The sequence below is a fragment of the Podarcis tiliguerta genome (genome assembly GCF_965153285.1).
Source record: "Podarcis tiliguerta genome assembly, chromosome: 4".
In the NCBI taxonomy this organism is placed as follows: Eukaryota; Metazoa; Chordata; class Lepidosauria; order Squamata; family Lacertidae; genus Podarcis; species Podarcis tiliguerta.
Window position 1 is genome coordinate 65363593 of NC_139537.1, and position 16640 is coordinate 65380232.

The following is a 16640-nucleotide window of genomic DNA, read 5'->3' on the forward strand; positions in this document are numbered from 1 at the left end:
GGAAAAGCTAGAACAATTCAGATGCAAGAGAACATAATGCAATTAAGTTTTATTTGGGAAAACGTAGCATCTACTAATGTTGCTTTAAGGATCTTCTAAAGGTCAGAGAATAGCTGTGTTATGAGTCAGAACCATTTATATTCCTCATTATGGATTTCAATAGTTTCTATGGTCTTCTTCTACTTTAAAGTTGCCATGCCCAAAGTAAACTAATTTAAGAAATTGCCACTTTGGAGATTTGGATGGATCATTTTACTGCTTGCCAAAACCTGCAAGCAAACTGGAAATATGTAAAGATCCTCACAATAACAAGGGGCACTTCGTTTAATCCTTCCTTTTCATTCTGGCTTCTGGGCCTTGTTATAAAATATTGAACTTATCAATGCTTTTTCTTTTCTTTCTTTTCTTTTACTGTTCTTGACTAGCTAGTTGACTAATTTTGATTGACTGGCCTGTGCTGAACTTTTCATAGATAAAAAGCATAGTCTTGGAGTAAATTGTGTCCAAACGGAGCAAGAAACAATTTAACATTCAGAACCTTTATTCTTCTGTGTTTGGTTTTGTGCCCAGTATGTTACTGCTCAGCTATGAAAAAAATGGCAATGTGCTTTATGCCTTGTGTTTATTTTGGCAGGGGGTGGGGTTGGGATTTTGGACCTCTGTTTATATTGCTCTTTGTTGTGTTTAATTACCTATTTGTCATCTTCATTCAGTGTGACTACGGTTTTTACTTTTTTGTTGTTGTTACTTGCCATTGGTCCCTTGTATTTAGCCATTTACGATGGTGTTAATGTATCTGCGTTTTTGTACAAAAGTGGAAAGGTTCAGAGTAAATGTCCGTGGATTATGTTTCCAAATTTTAGCACCAATTAGCATATGGTGCCTCAGTTCCCAAATATACAAGGCATAATAGACATGTACACTATATGGCAGGAGTACACATTTTTTCTACACAGATGTAAACCAGATAGGGAATAGATAGGATATCTGAATCGGCCCTCAAACATTATTAGATAAACAAAGGGTTCTGCAACAACTTGATTTCTTGTGGAAGAATGTATTCAAACAATCAGTGTGATGGCTACTTTAAATATAACTCTCACAGAGAGCTTTTTACACAACTTCTTCAATTCACACTTTGCTGCTGCAGCCCTGCAGATGGCAATGGTTGACACTGAGATTGCAAGGAATGGTGGTACAATAGGCAGCAGCTTTTGTGTGAGAAGATCCAAGATTGCTTCTAAAGGTAGAACTTAAGTTCTAAAATATGCAGTGAGCTAAAATAAATAATAACAGCTGGGCCTTTTTTCAAGTTCGTTTTCCCCTTTTGAGTCTTTTATTTGTTGCCGTGGCTCCCTCCTGTTCCTATGTGTACATGTATGTGTTTTGCAGTGACATTGGTAGTTGTACATGATTGTTCCCATAAGAGCGATCTCTGCAGTCTCTTAAATCCGCCACATGTGGTTCCTAGTCATTTGAATCTTCTTCCCACAGTCAAATGCAGAAAGCTTATATTTGTTTTTCTTCCATAGTAATGAACACTGCCTATCTGGTATCTTGGAGTGACTTAGAATGAGAAACAAAGCAGTTTCACCTCCCAGACCTTAATCCTCTTAAGTTCTCTCTTGGTTTGCAAAAGTGGCCATGCATCAAAGAAGCTAAATAAATGGCTATCTAAAGGGCTCCTTTGCTGTTTGGAACTAATAGACAGCCCACAACAATGCAAACATGAGTCATTGCCTCATAAGTGAGATAAAATGGGAGATGTCTCTTTTATGATGGTACTTGCTATGCTATTGCACATACGTGCATCATCTGAAAATTAGGAGAATATACTTACAGCTTCATACCCATTTGAAACGTATGCGAATGTAATTGGTGGATATAATCATATGATTTAGTCAATGAGTTGACTAAGATTTATTTAATCTGGTTGTATCCCTGCAAGTACACAGTCATTACAGATAAAAACAAGAACCGCTAAAAACAAAGAAAAATCATTAAAATACAATTGAACATTGATAGAACTATTTACATATATAAAATCTGTTTAAACCACACGTAAGTGTTAGTATGTGCTTCAGTGTGGGACTGATGTAATAAATCGTAAACAACCCCCAGATTCCATCTATAAATTCAAATATGAGACTATTCAAATGAAACTCTTCTGAGGCTTATAAGCATTATAAATGTTAATAAGAGTATTGGATGTAGGAGATTTAGGAGGGATTTGTTTTTGCTGCTTCCTTATTTTTACTCCCACCCCAAAGTATATCTTCCTTATTTGATGTTAAATACTTTCATCTGGTTATGATTTATTTGTAAGCAAAACATCCTCACGTAGAATGGAATCCATAAACCTTTGTAACCTTCCTATAGAATAGTTTTGTTTGGAAAGATTAAGAAATATGCAAACCAGAGAGAACTTCAACCTTGAGAACTTTACTTTAAGGAAAACAAAAGCAGCAGCAAATAATGAATTTGCAGCAGGATATATGAAGGAAAACTCACTATCTTCTGACCACCTATCTTGTTTCGACTTTAAGTTTCAATTTGTTCACTCTTATCTGGCCCATTGTTGATACTGGATATTGATACCCCTTTGATCTTGATATTCCACTCACCCCAGATAGACCCGGCGTTAGGATGGCTACCATGCACTAAAAAAACCCTGTCCAAGAATAGAGTATTGGAGAGTCACTGGAAAATACCCAACATGGTTTATTTCCGTGGGGGCTTTTTAAACTCAGTCATCCATCTCTTTTAGATACCGGGAAATATTTAGAGCAGAGCTCTAAAACTCTGTAGCTCTGCAGAATATAATATGCTCAAAATATTATGCCCTAAATAAGTAATGTATGATATAAAAGTAACATCACGTTTTGAAATGTGTAGTCATTATGGGAAGGTTTTTATCTAAATGTTGAATCTGGAACTCAAGATAGGACTAAAAGTATGGTCTAACTCAGGGGTCTGCAACCTTTAAGACAAAAAGAGCCACTTGGACCCGTTTCCGAAGAAAAAAAAAACTGGGAGCCGCAAAACTCGTCATTATATAAATAACTTTTTTGTCACTTTTTTATTATTTCTTTGTTTGACCCCTCAGAATTACTCCTCCTCATAGAAATAAATGTTAAATTAACAAGTTACCTTTTTGTGTGTGTGTGTTCTTCACTCCCCTTCAAAACAGTAACCAGCGTACATGCTCCCTTTCAATGCAGTGACCAGCGTACATGCCCCTTACAATGTAGCGGGTGGGCGGGCGGGAAGGTGACGTCGGGACGGTGCGTGACTAACGCACGCACCGCCCCCATGCGACATCACAGCCAGTACAGCGCCTGCCACAGTGGGGAGTGTCGGGGCACACAATGCGCCTCCTCCCCTCGCTAGTTTCCACCCCGGAGCCACGGCAAAGGTGTAAAAGAGCCACATGCGGCTCCGGAGCCACGGGTTGCAGACCCCTGGTCTAACTAATCTGAATGAACATAGGATGATCCTGCTAAATCAGGTCAATGGCCCATCTTGTCCAGCATCCTGTTCTCACAGTGGCCAACCAGATGCCTGTGGGAAACCAGGGAGGAGAACATGAGCACAAGATCACTCTTACCTTCTGTGGTTTCCAGCAGCTGGTATTCTGAACCATTGCTGCCTTCAGCTGTGGATATAGAGCAGAGCCATCATGGCTAGTAGCCATTGATCACTCGCTCCTCCATGAATTTATCTAATCTTCTTTTAAAGCCATACAAGTTGGTGGCTTTCACTGCCTCCTGGGGGAGGAGTTCAATAGTTTGACTAAGGACCATGTGAAGAAGGACAGTGGTACCTCTGGTTAAGTACTTAATTCGTTCCGGAGGTCTGTTCTTAACCTGAAACTGTGCTTAACCTGAAGCACCACTTTAGCTGTTGGGGCCTCCTGCTGCTGCCGCACCGCTGGAGCACGATTTCTGTTCTCATCCTGAAGCAAAGTTCTTAACCTGAAGCACTATTTCTGGGTTAGCGGAGTCTGTAACCTGAAGTGCATGCAACCTGAAACGTATGTAATCCGAGGTACCACTGTACTCTCTTTGATCTGACATGAATCTTCCAACGACATCCACAAATTCCAGTGTTATGAAAGAGAAAAACTTTCTTTACTTTCTCCACACAGTGCTTAAGTTTATAAACTTCTTACTTGCCTTTTCTCTAAACTAAAATGTCCCAAACGCTGCAACCGTTCTTCATAGGGGAATCGCTCCATCCCTTTGATCATTTTGGTGGCCCTTTTCTTGAACCTGTTTCAATTCTACAATATTGTTTTTCAGGTGAGAATACCAGAACTGTAGACAGTATTCCAAATGCCGTTGCACCCTAGGCTGGCATTATGATATTGGCAGTTTTATTTTAATTTTTTGCAGAGTTTCTGCACTTACACTAATAAGTAGGTAGAAAGATTAGGGAAAAAATGTCTTGCTTTAATACTGCAGTTGTTGTATTTCTTGGTATATAATTTCCTAAAGAAAGTTAGGAGCAGAAGAGTAACTTACCTTTTGACTGAGGAGTGGGGAATTTATGAATTCCTTGCGCAACCAAGGTTCGTGTTAGTTCACTTGAAAAAAACACACTCTTTAACTGGGAAAACTCAATGGAATTTATTGGCTGAAGCTCTTGGAATTTCCTGTTGTCTTTTGTCTGTTTATACATTGCAATTGGGACTGATTCTGACGATGTTACAAGAAATATTCTGTCAGTGTACCGTGCAATGGCTGCTGCAGCTCTTCAGGCTTATATTAAGCAGTTCATAATCCTATTGTTTAATTTTATTTTTAAGAGAATAATTCTGGTTTTTGAGGTTGGTAAAGAATACTTTAGTCATTATTTCCTAATGTCTCAAACTAGAACAAAACTGTAAGTAATTACACATTTATCCACTTTTAAAATCTCATAATTATTTGTACATCTAATTATTTTGAAAATTTGGCATGCAGGATATGACACGCTATGAAATCATATGCAGTGACCTTGCATCCTAAAGCACACAAGAGTGCCTACATTTTTGAAATGCACCACACCTTCAACCACTATCTTTTAAGATTTGTTTCAGATGGTGATTATATGTGAACACAAATTAATGATTAATCCTATAACCCTGTCCATAATAGGTTCGCCAAATAGCTCCTAGTGCCAAACATACCACTTGGCTGTGGAATGGATCCTGCAGCCCTCCACTCCCATTTCCATCCACTTGATTCCAATGCTTAGATATTATTTTAGTTTTGGAGAGCAACAGCAATAAATCATTTGTTGTCAGGCACCTTCACCATAGTAAAGGTAAAGGGACCCTGGACCATTAGGTCCAGTCGTGGCCGACTCTGGGGTTGTGGTGCTCATCTCGCTTTACTGGCCGAGGGAGCCAGCGTACAGCTTCCGGGTCATGTGGCCAGCATGACTAAGCCACTTCTGGCGAACTAGAGCAGCGCACGGAAACGCCATTTACCTTCCCACCGGAGCGGTACCTATTTATCTACTTGCACTTTGACGTGCTTTCAAACTGCTAGGTTGGCAGGAGCTGGGACTGAGCAACCGGAGCTCACCCCGTCACGGGGATTCAAATCGCCAACCTTCGGATCGGCAAGTCCTAGGCTCTGTGGTTTAACCCACAGCACCACCCGCATCCCTTCATTTCACCATATCTAAGTACCAAAAAAGATTGTTAAGAAAATTGCAAAAAAAGTTTTGGTCCCTGTGAAACATTTTCGAGACTTTACCTCTGATTTAATTTAAGCTATATTTATCATTAATTGCTTCCTCTCATTATAAAATGATGGGATGGGGATTAGGGGTTGGAAGGCAGAGAAAGGCTCCCTAAAATGGGCCAATGTTGTGCAGCAAAGCTGTAGGGCTCTAGCAGCATGGCTTTGTGCCAAGGATCTGTGATTCAATCCCAGAGCCTGGAGTTGGGGAAAACATAGAAGGTTATGGCCTGTCAATAGTTTGCTTGTTTTGATACTTTTATGGCATAGAAAAAGAGTTAAATTGGCATAGAATAGCAGGTCTTTTTCTTGACGTAGCCACTTTTTACATTTAGGACTTGTCAGCCTAGGTTGTGTACACCCATTCTTCCCACATACTTGCTTGCTAGCACTGTGTTGAAGATTTCTTCCATATTTTTTTCACTCATTTTGCATCAAAGGGGAGAGGAAATTCTCACAGGATGTGTGCAAGGTTTAGCTATGCTTACCTTGTGTTTAAGCTCATTGAGAGGTGCTTGTGAATTACCATTCTGTCATTCTATAAATCCTCCAAGGTCCTTGGTTGAGAAATTAAAAGAACGGAAAGAAAAATTGGAAAGGAAAGAGAAAATCCATTCAGAATTAGATTTCCCTTCATTTTCATTTATAAAATATGAAATAAATACGAAGTGTGCTTCTCTTCTTTTTATTTACCTTTAATATTTCCCCAATACAGAAAATTTTATTCTAGGCAGAGAGGCTTTAACACTGTGCTGCAGTTCCCGTGTGCATTATAACATCAGACTGTTTTGTGCAATGTGGTTCCTTTGCCATCACCAAAGTTTCCCCTTGGCAACTCTTTTAAGTATGTACAATACAGAGCCAGAGAGAAAGAGCCCAGTGCTACATGCCCTATCATATGAGTTATGATCTCCTTGTGTTGGGTTTATGTTCATGTGTGATGTGCTGAGTTATACCTGTGCTCAGGTTGGGTGGTGGTTTCGGTAAAATTCCTTCCACCAAGTCCGGGACTGGTGTAAAAGTTGCACCATCAATGGGGATGCATAGACTGTAGGTTTATAGCAGTCTTCCCTGACATGGTGCCATCCTTATGCCTCGGGCCACATCTCCCATCAGCTCCAACCAACATGGTCTGATAGGAGTTGTAGTCCAAAATATATGGAGGGCACCATATCGAGAAGGCTGGAGTATAGCACCCTCCTCTGTTTCAGCTCTGTTCTGCTGGATTATATTTGCCAACAGACTAGTTCAGCTGCCAGGGAATTCAGCTGGTGCATTCAGTTGCCTGTCTGACATATCAACAGTGTATATGATATTCTGTGCACTTAGCAAGGCTTCTGCTGAACCCTGTAACTCTTCAGCCAGCATCCAAAGTTTTGATTATATTTTAATATTCAACAGAAATCCTTTTAATTGATTTGAAATAGCAATTTCACGAGGTCACTAGTTGTTAAACCGAGAAAAAGAAACTTGTAATTTATTTAATAGACTCAGAGTTTTCTGTGTTCCAGTTTCCTTGCATATTTTTTTCTAGTATAATGATGTTTTGAGTTTTAGTTCAGAGATTAAGTATCTCTCTGCTGGTTCTCCATAAGGATAATAATCTTTATTAGGAATGGAATTGCATAGTGATTTTGGAAAGCAGCTGTATTAAAGAAGGTTTTGTGGATTTCATGTTAACTGTGTATATTTAAATGCCTATATATGAATTTATGATGAAGGGGTAACAGCAATACTGAGTGAAGCATCAGTTTCAAACCCAATAAGCCTGTCCTTTTTGTGTTATATGCCTGGTCTAAAAATGTGTTGGGCCATTCCTTGTTCTAGATAACTTTTATCTGTATTTCAAATTGGCAAACAACAGGAGATACAGGGGAATTATGTTTGAAGAGTAACCATTTCAGTGAACAATAGAAGCATTCATTTTTCTGTGTTGTATTGCTATCAGAACATGAAGCCGTGTAGAATATTTGTACAATTTTTCAATCAGATAAAACCCAGTCAGTGCAAATGGATCAAAGAGGAGGAATTACGTTTCAATTAAATGATAACATTTGCTTTCAACAAACATAACGTTGATTCTGTTGGAGCTAGCAGAAACTCTTAAATTGAAGCAACCAGAAGAAAAGCTCTTTTCTGCATTTAAAAATATAGAATTGAAACATTGAGTGGCAGAAAGTAGATGGAATTTTAAAAGCAAACTTGTGGGCAGCCAGCCCTGGCTGCCAAGCAACAGGAACGTTATGGTACCGTAGTTTTTCAATACTGAACTTCAGTAGCTTGTACCTAGTTAATATTTGATCAGTTAAAAGCATGCACATTCTTGATCATATTCCATGGTATGTTTTGGTGCATTAAGCCCTCTCCTTGTCTAATCAGAGAAGGAAAAGTTCACCAATGGCTATTTGTCCATGTCATTGGGGACAGAACTACAGAACTTGGGATTCTCAACCTCCTGTTTGCTCCTCTGTTTGGAGTTGTGGTAGACATCCTTGGACACTGTTAACTACTACACTACCGACTTCTATTTTTCTAGGCAGTATCTTTCCCTTAGCTTACCTTAGAGACTAGATTTCTTGTTCATATGGGGGAGAATTAAACTGGAAGGGAGGAAGTTTGCAGTGGAAAGTGAGCATGTGAGAGGAGAAAGAGTTTGTCACAACCCTTTTCTACCTTATTGGTTTTGGAGGAAAACATGAGCTTCAATCCCAGTTGTGTCCATAGACTTGAAATCTCTCTGTGCTCAGGAAATGCACTTTCATTTATCAAATGCTGAGGGCAACCCAAAGGCACGATTCTTCCTACCATGCCCTGCATTTGAACTTTCCGGGTTCACAATGGGTTGGGCTCATAATTTAAGGTTTGATGAACATCTGCCTGACATTGCATGGCAGCTCTTGTATTCTTCACCATCTGAGGTGTGTCGTTAATAAAACATTGGATATATTTGGCACTTGAAGTTCAGTTTGTTTGTTTGTTTGTTTGTTTGTTTGTTTGTTTCCTATGGATAGCATTTGATCATCTAGCTTCCACTTGCAGTCTTAAGTTGTACAGCCCAGACCTAAAAACTGAAACAGTTAAATATTCTCTTGATCTAAGTTAGTGTAGCTTTGTTACTGTCTTATACAATAGTATAAAATTGGAACAATAAGATTTACTGGATTATTTAATCCAGTATACTATACAAAAAAGCTGTAGGTCTACTACACTTTAGAAAGTTAGCTGACATGTTAAAACAGGCACCTAGTTTCAGTGACTGAATTGTGCTAATACATGTATTGAAAGTAAAATACCGTTTTATGGCAGACAATTTACAAAAATGCTTCAGGAAGTGATAGCCGACCATTGACTTGCACTGATGCAAGAAGAAACTTGTCAACTGAGCTGCACAAGTCTTCCTTTACAATATCTTAAAGAACTGTGGAAACTTATTATTAGGTGACAATAGATGCTATAATAAACATGTTTACTTGAGTGCTAATGGTGACTTATTCCACGGGGATTAGGTTTGCTGCTTAAAGTTGTATGTGCTTGTTACTTCTAACGTATTATTTATTAATTTTGTGAACAGATACTTTACACATTTGAATATGTATTCACTCTTTCTCTGTCTCTATGTCTCCCCCCCACCCAGTCCATTTCACTTGTAGGACTGGGATAGTATGTTCATATTAACATGCACACACACACACACACACATATGTTAAGAAGAATGTAAATTGAGCAGTTAATGTGCATAGCGATTAGTCATTATGCATATTCACCTTCCATGAAGAAGTAATTATGCACATTTCCTAGTTAATAGACATAATATTCAACAGGCCTTGGGAAATATGCATTTTTCAACCCAGTGTTGTATGTTCTCCAGCCATTATGTATAATCTCCAAGAGGCCTTGAGGAATGCATGTCTTGACCACATTTTGTACATTCTCTGGACAGTACACATATTTTCCAGTCAGTATATTCTATTTCTTGTTCTGAAGTTGTATTTTGTGCTCCCTGGGCTGTTCCTGGCCCATTGCCTAATCTTAGGTGACCCACAACTTCCCTCCCACTGATCAGCCAAGCAGCACGAAGAAAGGGGGCTCCGGAGAAAGATCAACATTTTTCTGCAGTCCAGTTCCTTTTTCACTACTCTCTGTTGTTCCCCAGTCAGCTGAGCAGCACAAGGCGCACTACAGGGAGAGGAAAGTTTTAATCTTTCACACTGCTTCCCACAATTCTGATGGAAATTCCCCTACTCTCCCATGTTGCTGTTAAGTTTAGAAAAAAGCATAATAGCATCATGGGGCCAGTCCTCATGGGAATCACAGGAGAGGCAAGATTTAACCAGCTGAGGAAAGGTTTAACTGTATTCCTGCATTGCAGGGGGGGTGGACTTACCAGTAGATGGCCCTTGGGGTACCTTCCAACTCTACAATTCTCTGCTTCTGTGGTTTCCCAGCAGGGGAAAGAGGGCTGGTGGGAGAGAAAGTGTGTGAAGTACCTTGGATCCTACCCACTGCCCTTGCTGGCCCAGTCCACTGCTATCAAGTTAACCTGCCCCTTCTTTTCACCTTGGCAGGCATGAAAGGTTCCCAGATACGGTAATATTTGGGTAAAAAGACTATATTACTGTTTCGGTTACAGCTTTTCATAATTAGATAGAGCTGTAAAGTTCTGCCCATTTTTAGTTTCCTGCTTTGAAATGGAAGCTTGTTTGATGGTCTTCTCATAATGACCGGAAGATAAATTCTCTGCATATGACCTGTTGTTATTTCTTGACGCTGCAATCAAATCCCTAATTTGGGAGCATCAGGGAGGGCTTAACAAAGCCGCAGTAACACTACTGCATCTGCAATCCTGTTGCTCATGCCAGCCAGGGCAAAAACCAGCAGGGTCAGGAAGCATGGCTGAGCCAAACCTACTGTCATCACAGGCCAATTTGCACTCCAGGCTGGGTCAGTGATTTGACTGCGGCCACTACCTGCCTTCTGGTGTGAGTAGCAATTAAACCATGATGTTTTACCAGCCAGGGTTTGGAATGTGCATATATGTTTTGTTAATGATCTGCCAACATCCAGTCCTCAAGGCTTGAAAGGCTACAACAATGAGAGCAGGATTCTCTTGGAGTATCTTTCAGGGGCATGATTGGGCATGGCCCTCCCCAACCGTGTAATCATGTTTGGTTTGGCCCGTTGAGCTATGTGCAGGTAGGAGGGAGATTTGTAGTGCAGTGCCCTGCCACACAGCATCATGCTGTATGGCAACACGTGATGCTGCTTTGATCTGAGTATGAAAAGGAAGGCCATGCTCTTGAGGGTTGCAAAGCTCTCCCAAGGGTCATTCTACATCAGTTCAATACATACAAGGCCAAGGATCTCAAGAGGGACAGAAACACAGATTTCACGAAACTTTGAAGTGCTATAAAATTAAAACCGTTTGAGATAGAGGGGGAAAATGTAAGGGGGTTTCTTTCAACCATAAGGGAAGGGTGTACACCAAGTTTCATCAAAATCCTAGACGGTGGGTGGTGAAACCCTTGTTTTTTGCTTTGCTTTGATGTGGAATGACCCCCAAGTGCTTCTTCAGAAAGTAGTGAGGGACTCTGTGGAAACCCCGAGGAGCTAGTGGAGTAGACACATTGGTTGTCCACCCCCCAAAGTCAATGAAAATTCAGCTGTGCAAAAGATAAGAAAGTATTTTGGTGAAAGATACCATTCTTACCATGAACTTTACCAACGAGTGCTTTAAATCTTTGGTCCCTGATAAATTGCTTTCCTGTGTTTGCCCTTTGAAACACCTTGTAAAGATTTCATTGCTGTGAGCATATAATAAGTATAACCTTTAGATGGATTAAAGATCCGGGCTAGATATATTTCAGCAGGCATGTTAACATAGTTTTCTATTTTTAGGATTAATTTCAATTTTTCTTATTTTTAAAAAAGCATTTTATGTACAGCACTTAGAAATTCTGAGTATTTAGTGGCATATAAATATTTGAAATAAAAAAGACATTCACCTGATTGACCCAATCTTCAGGTACATGGGTACATGGGTGTACACACACACAAACAAACACACACAAAATCAGTTTCTCAAAAGGTGTAGCAAAATAGCACTCCACACATGTATTTTCCTAGGCAAAGATTCATTCTTCTTTAAGTACTGTAATATTATATTAACTCTTCTAGAAGTAAGTATCCATGTCCTTTGGTATTATAATCAGGTGAAGGGTTTGTAGGCAAGACCTCATTTGGATGGTGTGGGTTTTTTTAATAAAAGAAAATCTATGTGCTCTTGTCGTGGGGGACTAGTTATTGTTCAATATCAGTTCTGCTACATTCTTTTATCTTAGCACTTTTTCCTCTCCTTAAAATATAACAAATGTTTTTATTTGTAGATGGACAAAAGAGGAAGAAATCATTACGAAAGAAACTGGATTCCCTTGGAAAGGAAAAAAACAAAGATAAAGGTACAGTAAAACGTATGTATTGAATACTTGGTGCATTACAAAAATGCAGTCACGGTTAAAATAATTTTTTTGTAAAATGTATTTATTTACTTGTTTTCGGGTGGACAGTTTTTCTTTAAATAAACCCTCACTTTAAGGAGATGCATTAAATATATTTTATTAAAACTATGACATACATATTCTATTTACAGAGAAACCTGAACTTCATTAACATGGCTGTTGCTCCTGTGCTTTTGATGTGATTCATGGGCAAACCCCCTTGTGTGTCAGTTGAATGTTTTTAAGGTTTAATGTTTTATTATGTTTTTATATGTGTTGGAGGCTGCCCAGAGTGGCTGGGAAAACCCAGTCAGATGGCTGTGGTACAAATTAATAATAATAATAATAATATAATTATTAAATAAAGGCAGGGCCTATAATGAGCAAAAGTATTGTTCTGCCCAGCCTCTGACTAGGTGCCACCTGTGGAGTGATACCATTATCACTCCAGCATAAACTTTTACCTTCTCCCAGCCAAATAGGTGGCTGGAAGTGTTGGTGGTGGGATCCCTGCCAGCACAAAGCACCAAAACAAAGCATACTGAGGGTCAGGAGGGGCTGAGTTGACCTGGTTTCCAGTGTATCCCATTCTGGCATTTGGCCCATGCTAGCCCTCCAGATCCCCTCTCAGTAGAGACCGGGGTTAGGATTGTCCCCCTAAAGCAAGCAAGCGACTACAGAATGACTTAAAGGCATTTAAGCCATAAGATTGTATCAAAACAGCAATTTTCCATTTGGAAATCTCACAGACAAAAGAAGTAAGATGAAGTCAACATTTCTGCACCCCCTGCTGCTAAATCCTGTTTTCTAAAAGCCGGTCAAGCCATTTCCAGCACTTGGAGAAAAATAATAAAAATCCAATTTCCATTTTATCTTCACCCGAGCATTCATCCTCTATGCTTAAAGCCAGTTGGCATTGTATTTTGAGAGTGGCGAATCTTACGTCATACTTTCATTATAGTTAAGGAGAAGATTTCACAGCCTAACAATGAAACGAGCTATTAATGGGCTGCTGCAGTTCTGCTGGTTCCAGTATGAATCTAACTTAATTTACTTTGCATTGGTTAGCCGTGAGACTCTCGGTACAGCTGCATTTTTAAAGTGAGTTGAGGGCGTTATTATTATTTTTTTAAGTTGAAAAAATATATTTCTTCAGGTCTGGCCATGGATCAAATGGTGTTCCTAGGTGAGGTGAATCTTCAGCAACTGCTTCCATTTGTTCTGTGTTTGAATTCCCCATTTTTACTTACATTTCCCCCCGTTTTATGTCTTTGATACAAATATTTGTCTTGATTTATCTCTGCTGTGTAAGGTGATAGGTATATTTGCATGCATGGATCTGATCAGAATCACTCAGACAACTTGAGTAGACAGCCTGTGAGAAGTGCCCCCTGAACAGCCTTCTAAATCTGGCCCAAGTGTAATACTTCTCCATTGTTTAGGGGAGAGGGTGTCAAAAACAACCTAAACTGTTATTAATTGTATCACTCGGGATAAATTTTGAAAACTTGTGGTCTTGGGCAGCACACTGTCCTTACGATTAGCTAAAACTGGGTTTGGTAGGGGTAAACTTGCTTAGTGTGACTGCTTCCCTATATGATATGCATTCTTAAAAGTATTACAGTGGTACCTCGGGTTAAGTACTTCATTCGTTCCAGGGGTCCGTATTTAACCTGAAACTGTTCTTAACCTGAAGCACCACTTTAGCTAATGGGGCCTCTTGCTGCTGCCGCACTGCCGGAGCATGATTTCTCTTCTCATCCTGAAGCAAAGTTCTTAACCCGAGGCACTACTTCAGGGTTAGCGGAGTCTGTAACCTGAAGCGTATGTAACCCAAGGTACCACTGTACTAATATACAGTCTTTACTCTGATTTCCTAAATTGCCTTAAACAGGAAGAGCTATACGATCCCCATCCGTGGTGCAAGTTTGTGTGGCTCACAATTTAAAAGTGTTAGCGTGCTTTTAGGAAGATAAATTCACTGGGATGAAGTATTTATTTGTGTATTATCTTTCCACAAAGGAAATCTGTGTTCAAGGGCAGATCGCAATATACAAAGCAAACAACAGCAGCAATATATTAAAGCAAAAAGAAAGAAAGAAAGCATTTCAGTACTCACTTCAGCAGTACATTTCAAAACACATCAGTGTTGCAATAAGTCCTTAGTAATGCAGAGCCAGGGGGGGGGGGAGGTCTCAAAAAACGAAGCAAATCAAAACCTCTGCATTGCTATTAAAGGCACCATAAACAATTAGCTCAGTGATGAGAGTTTTCCAAAATGCAACAAACTGGTTTGGTAGCCCACTTCACACCCTGGTTGACCTTCCTAACCCACCTGTGTCAGCCTTGCACACCATGCCCTGCCTCCCAACCAGGGACATTCGTGTGTGTGTGTGCGCGCTTGCATGCACATGTCCCTCTGCAGTTTCTTCCAGCTACAACTTCTCCTGGAACGGAGGAGTGGGATAAGGCAGGTGGAACAACCAGGCTCTTGATGACACCCAAAGACTGCTCTCGCCCACATGCATGCGCAGGGTATATTAATAAGCAGCTTCCTGATGTGGTGGATTCACTTGATGAGGCTTTGTACCATCGAGGTTATTTTTGTGGCTGCCACAGATTATTTTATTCGTTGTTTATATTTGTATCTTTTTGTCTGGCTTTCCAGATGGCTCCCAAGACAGTTAACAATTAAAAATAACAACACAATGAATGACGCAGCAATAAAATGACTGAGACAAAATTAGAACGTCAACTAAAAACACCAAAACAGATAGCAAGGTAGCTTAAAGCAGTAACTAGTTAATGCAGTCAGACAGAATCAGGTACCATTGAGGTGACTGTATATGTCTCTCTCTCCTTTTTTTTTAAAAAAATTGTTTTTCATTTTTTTAAGAGATATTTTGACATAAAAACAATCCTGTATTTCCCAACAAATATGTCTTTTTTGACTTTCCTCCACTCCTTTTGCCATTTCTTATAATTTTTAAAATTTGTATCATTGCATCTCCTTCATTACTGCAATTAATAATTTATCCCTAGTGATCTTTTATCATTAACTGTTTGGTTTAAGATAATCCTGCTAGTGAGCTTATATGTGTATGATGACATTTCAAATAATCCACACATTTCCCCCAGTCTTTTATAAAGCTATGCCATTTCGGCACAGGCCGTTAATTTAGTCTTCCTTCTTGGTTGGTACAGAATCTTCTTTCCATTTCGAGGCATAAATCATCCTGGAATGTCCCTCTTTCCAGTCCTGTCAACATACGCCAGCAGTCCGTGTCATATTGAAAGTCACCTTGAAATTGAGTGCATATCTGGACTTCACGCTTCCCTGAGATTGGTCCCTTGGTAACCTTAAGGTTCTCTGCTGGCCTTAACATTTTTCAGACCACGGTATTTTGCTTTGGTAAGCTGTCCCAAGCTGGTTACTGGGAGTGAGCATTCTTTCAGTGGAACTGCTAGTATGTACGTGAAACATGAAAAAAACATTGAAAAATTGTTTGCCTTCCAAGCAGATTATGCCTTCATTTTTCTTTGTGGGGTGTTCCTTTGTGCAGCACAATGAACCGCTCAGTATTGTTCCTCTCTGTGAGGATGTGAGTACAGTGCAGTGACTTGATTCATGGTCAACCCACGCCGTCCTAAGCAGCCTTCGTAGCCAACCCCCGACCCCCCACCCTTCCCCTTTATGCTTGACAGCGAGCTGAAAAAATGTTCTCCTCTGTGCTCGCACAATTGTGTTTTTTAACAAGCCTTTCAGAAGTTTATTTTATAAAATGAATGCCTTCCATTGCCAGGCAACATATCCAAAACAAACATTCTGCTCAGTACGGCACAGCACGTGTAGGCGTCCTAGCACAGATGTGTCTTGAGTGTTCTCATTCACCGTGGCTTTCTCCTAATTCCGCCTGCCTGCAAGCGCTGCTTCGCAGCTGTCTCACTTTTTTATGCTAAGCCTCTGGTTTAGTTCTTGGGGACTAGTGAGGAGGCACTTACTGACATCAGGGAGGATGTCAGTTTTAGATTTAGATTATGTTTCATAACCCTACTTTGACATGATTTTATGCGGAGAAGCTCATAAACGGTTGTCTTTCGTTAAACAAGGGCTTCTTTACCCAACTAGTGTTGGGGTTAAACCACAGAGCCTAGGATTTGCCGATCAGAAGGTTGGCGGTTCGAATCCCCGCGACGGGGTGAGCTCCCGTTGCTCGGTCCCTGCTCCTGCCAACCTAGCAGTTCGAAAGCACGCCAGTGCAAGTAGATAAATAGATACCGCTCCTGCGGGAAGGTAAACAGCGTTTCTGTGTGCTGCTCTGGATGCGCCAGAAGCAGCTTAGTCATGCAGGCCACATGACCGGGAAGCTGTACGCCGGCTCCCTCAGCCAATAAAGCGAGATGAGCGCCGCAACCC

General features: G+C 40.2%; 1 protein-coding gene across 7 annotated transcripts in view; it reads left to right on the plus strand.

The window, feature by feature from the left end:
• Nucleotides 1-16640, plus strand: part of ARHGAP6 (Rho GTPase activating protein 6) — a 180179-nt gene that overhangs the window by 139748 nt on the left and 23791 nt on the right. For 4 of the 7 annotated variants that reach the window (XM_083437440.1, XM_083437442.1, XM_083437444.1 and 1 more), the window contains exon 3: nucleotides 12113-12196. In XM_083437440.1, coding sequence (XP_083293566.1) covers nucleotides 12113-12196 — 84 coding nt within the window. The remainder of the gene's footprint in view (nucleotides 1-12112; nucleotides 12197-16640) is intronic. The other 3 variants (XM_083437441.1, XM_083437443.1, XM_083437446.1) reach the window with 1 other exon arrangement.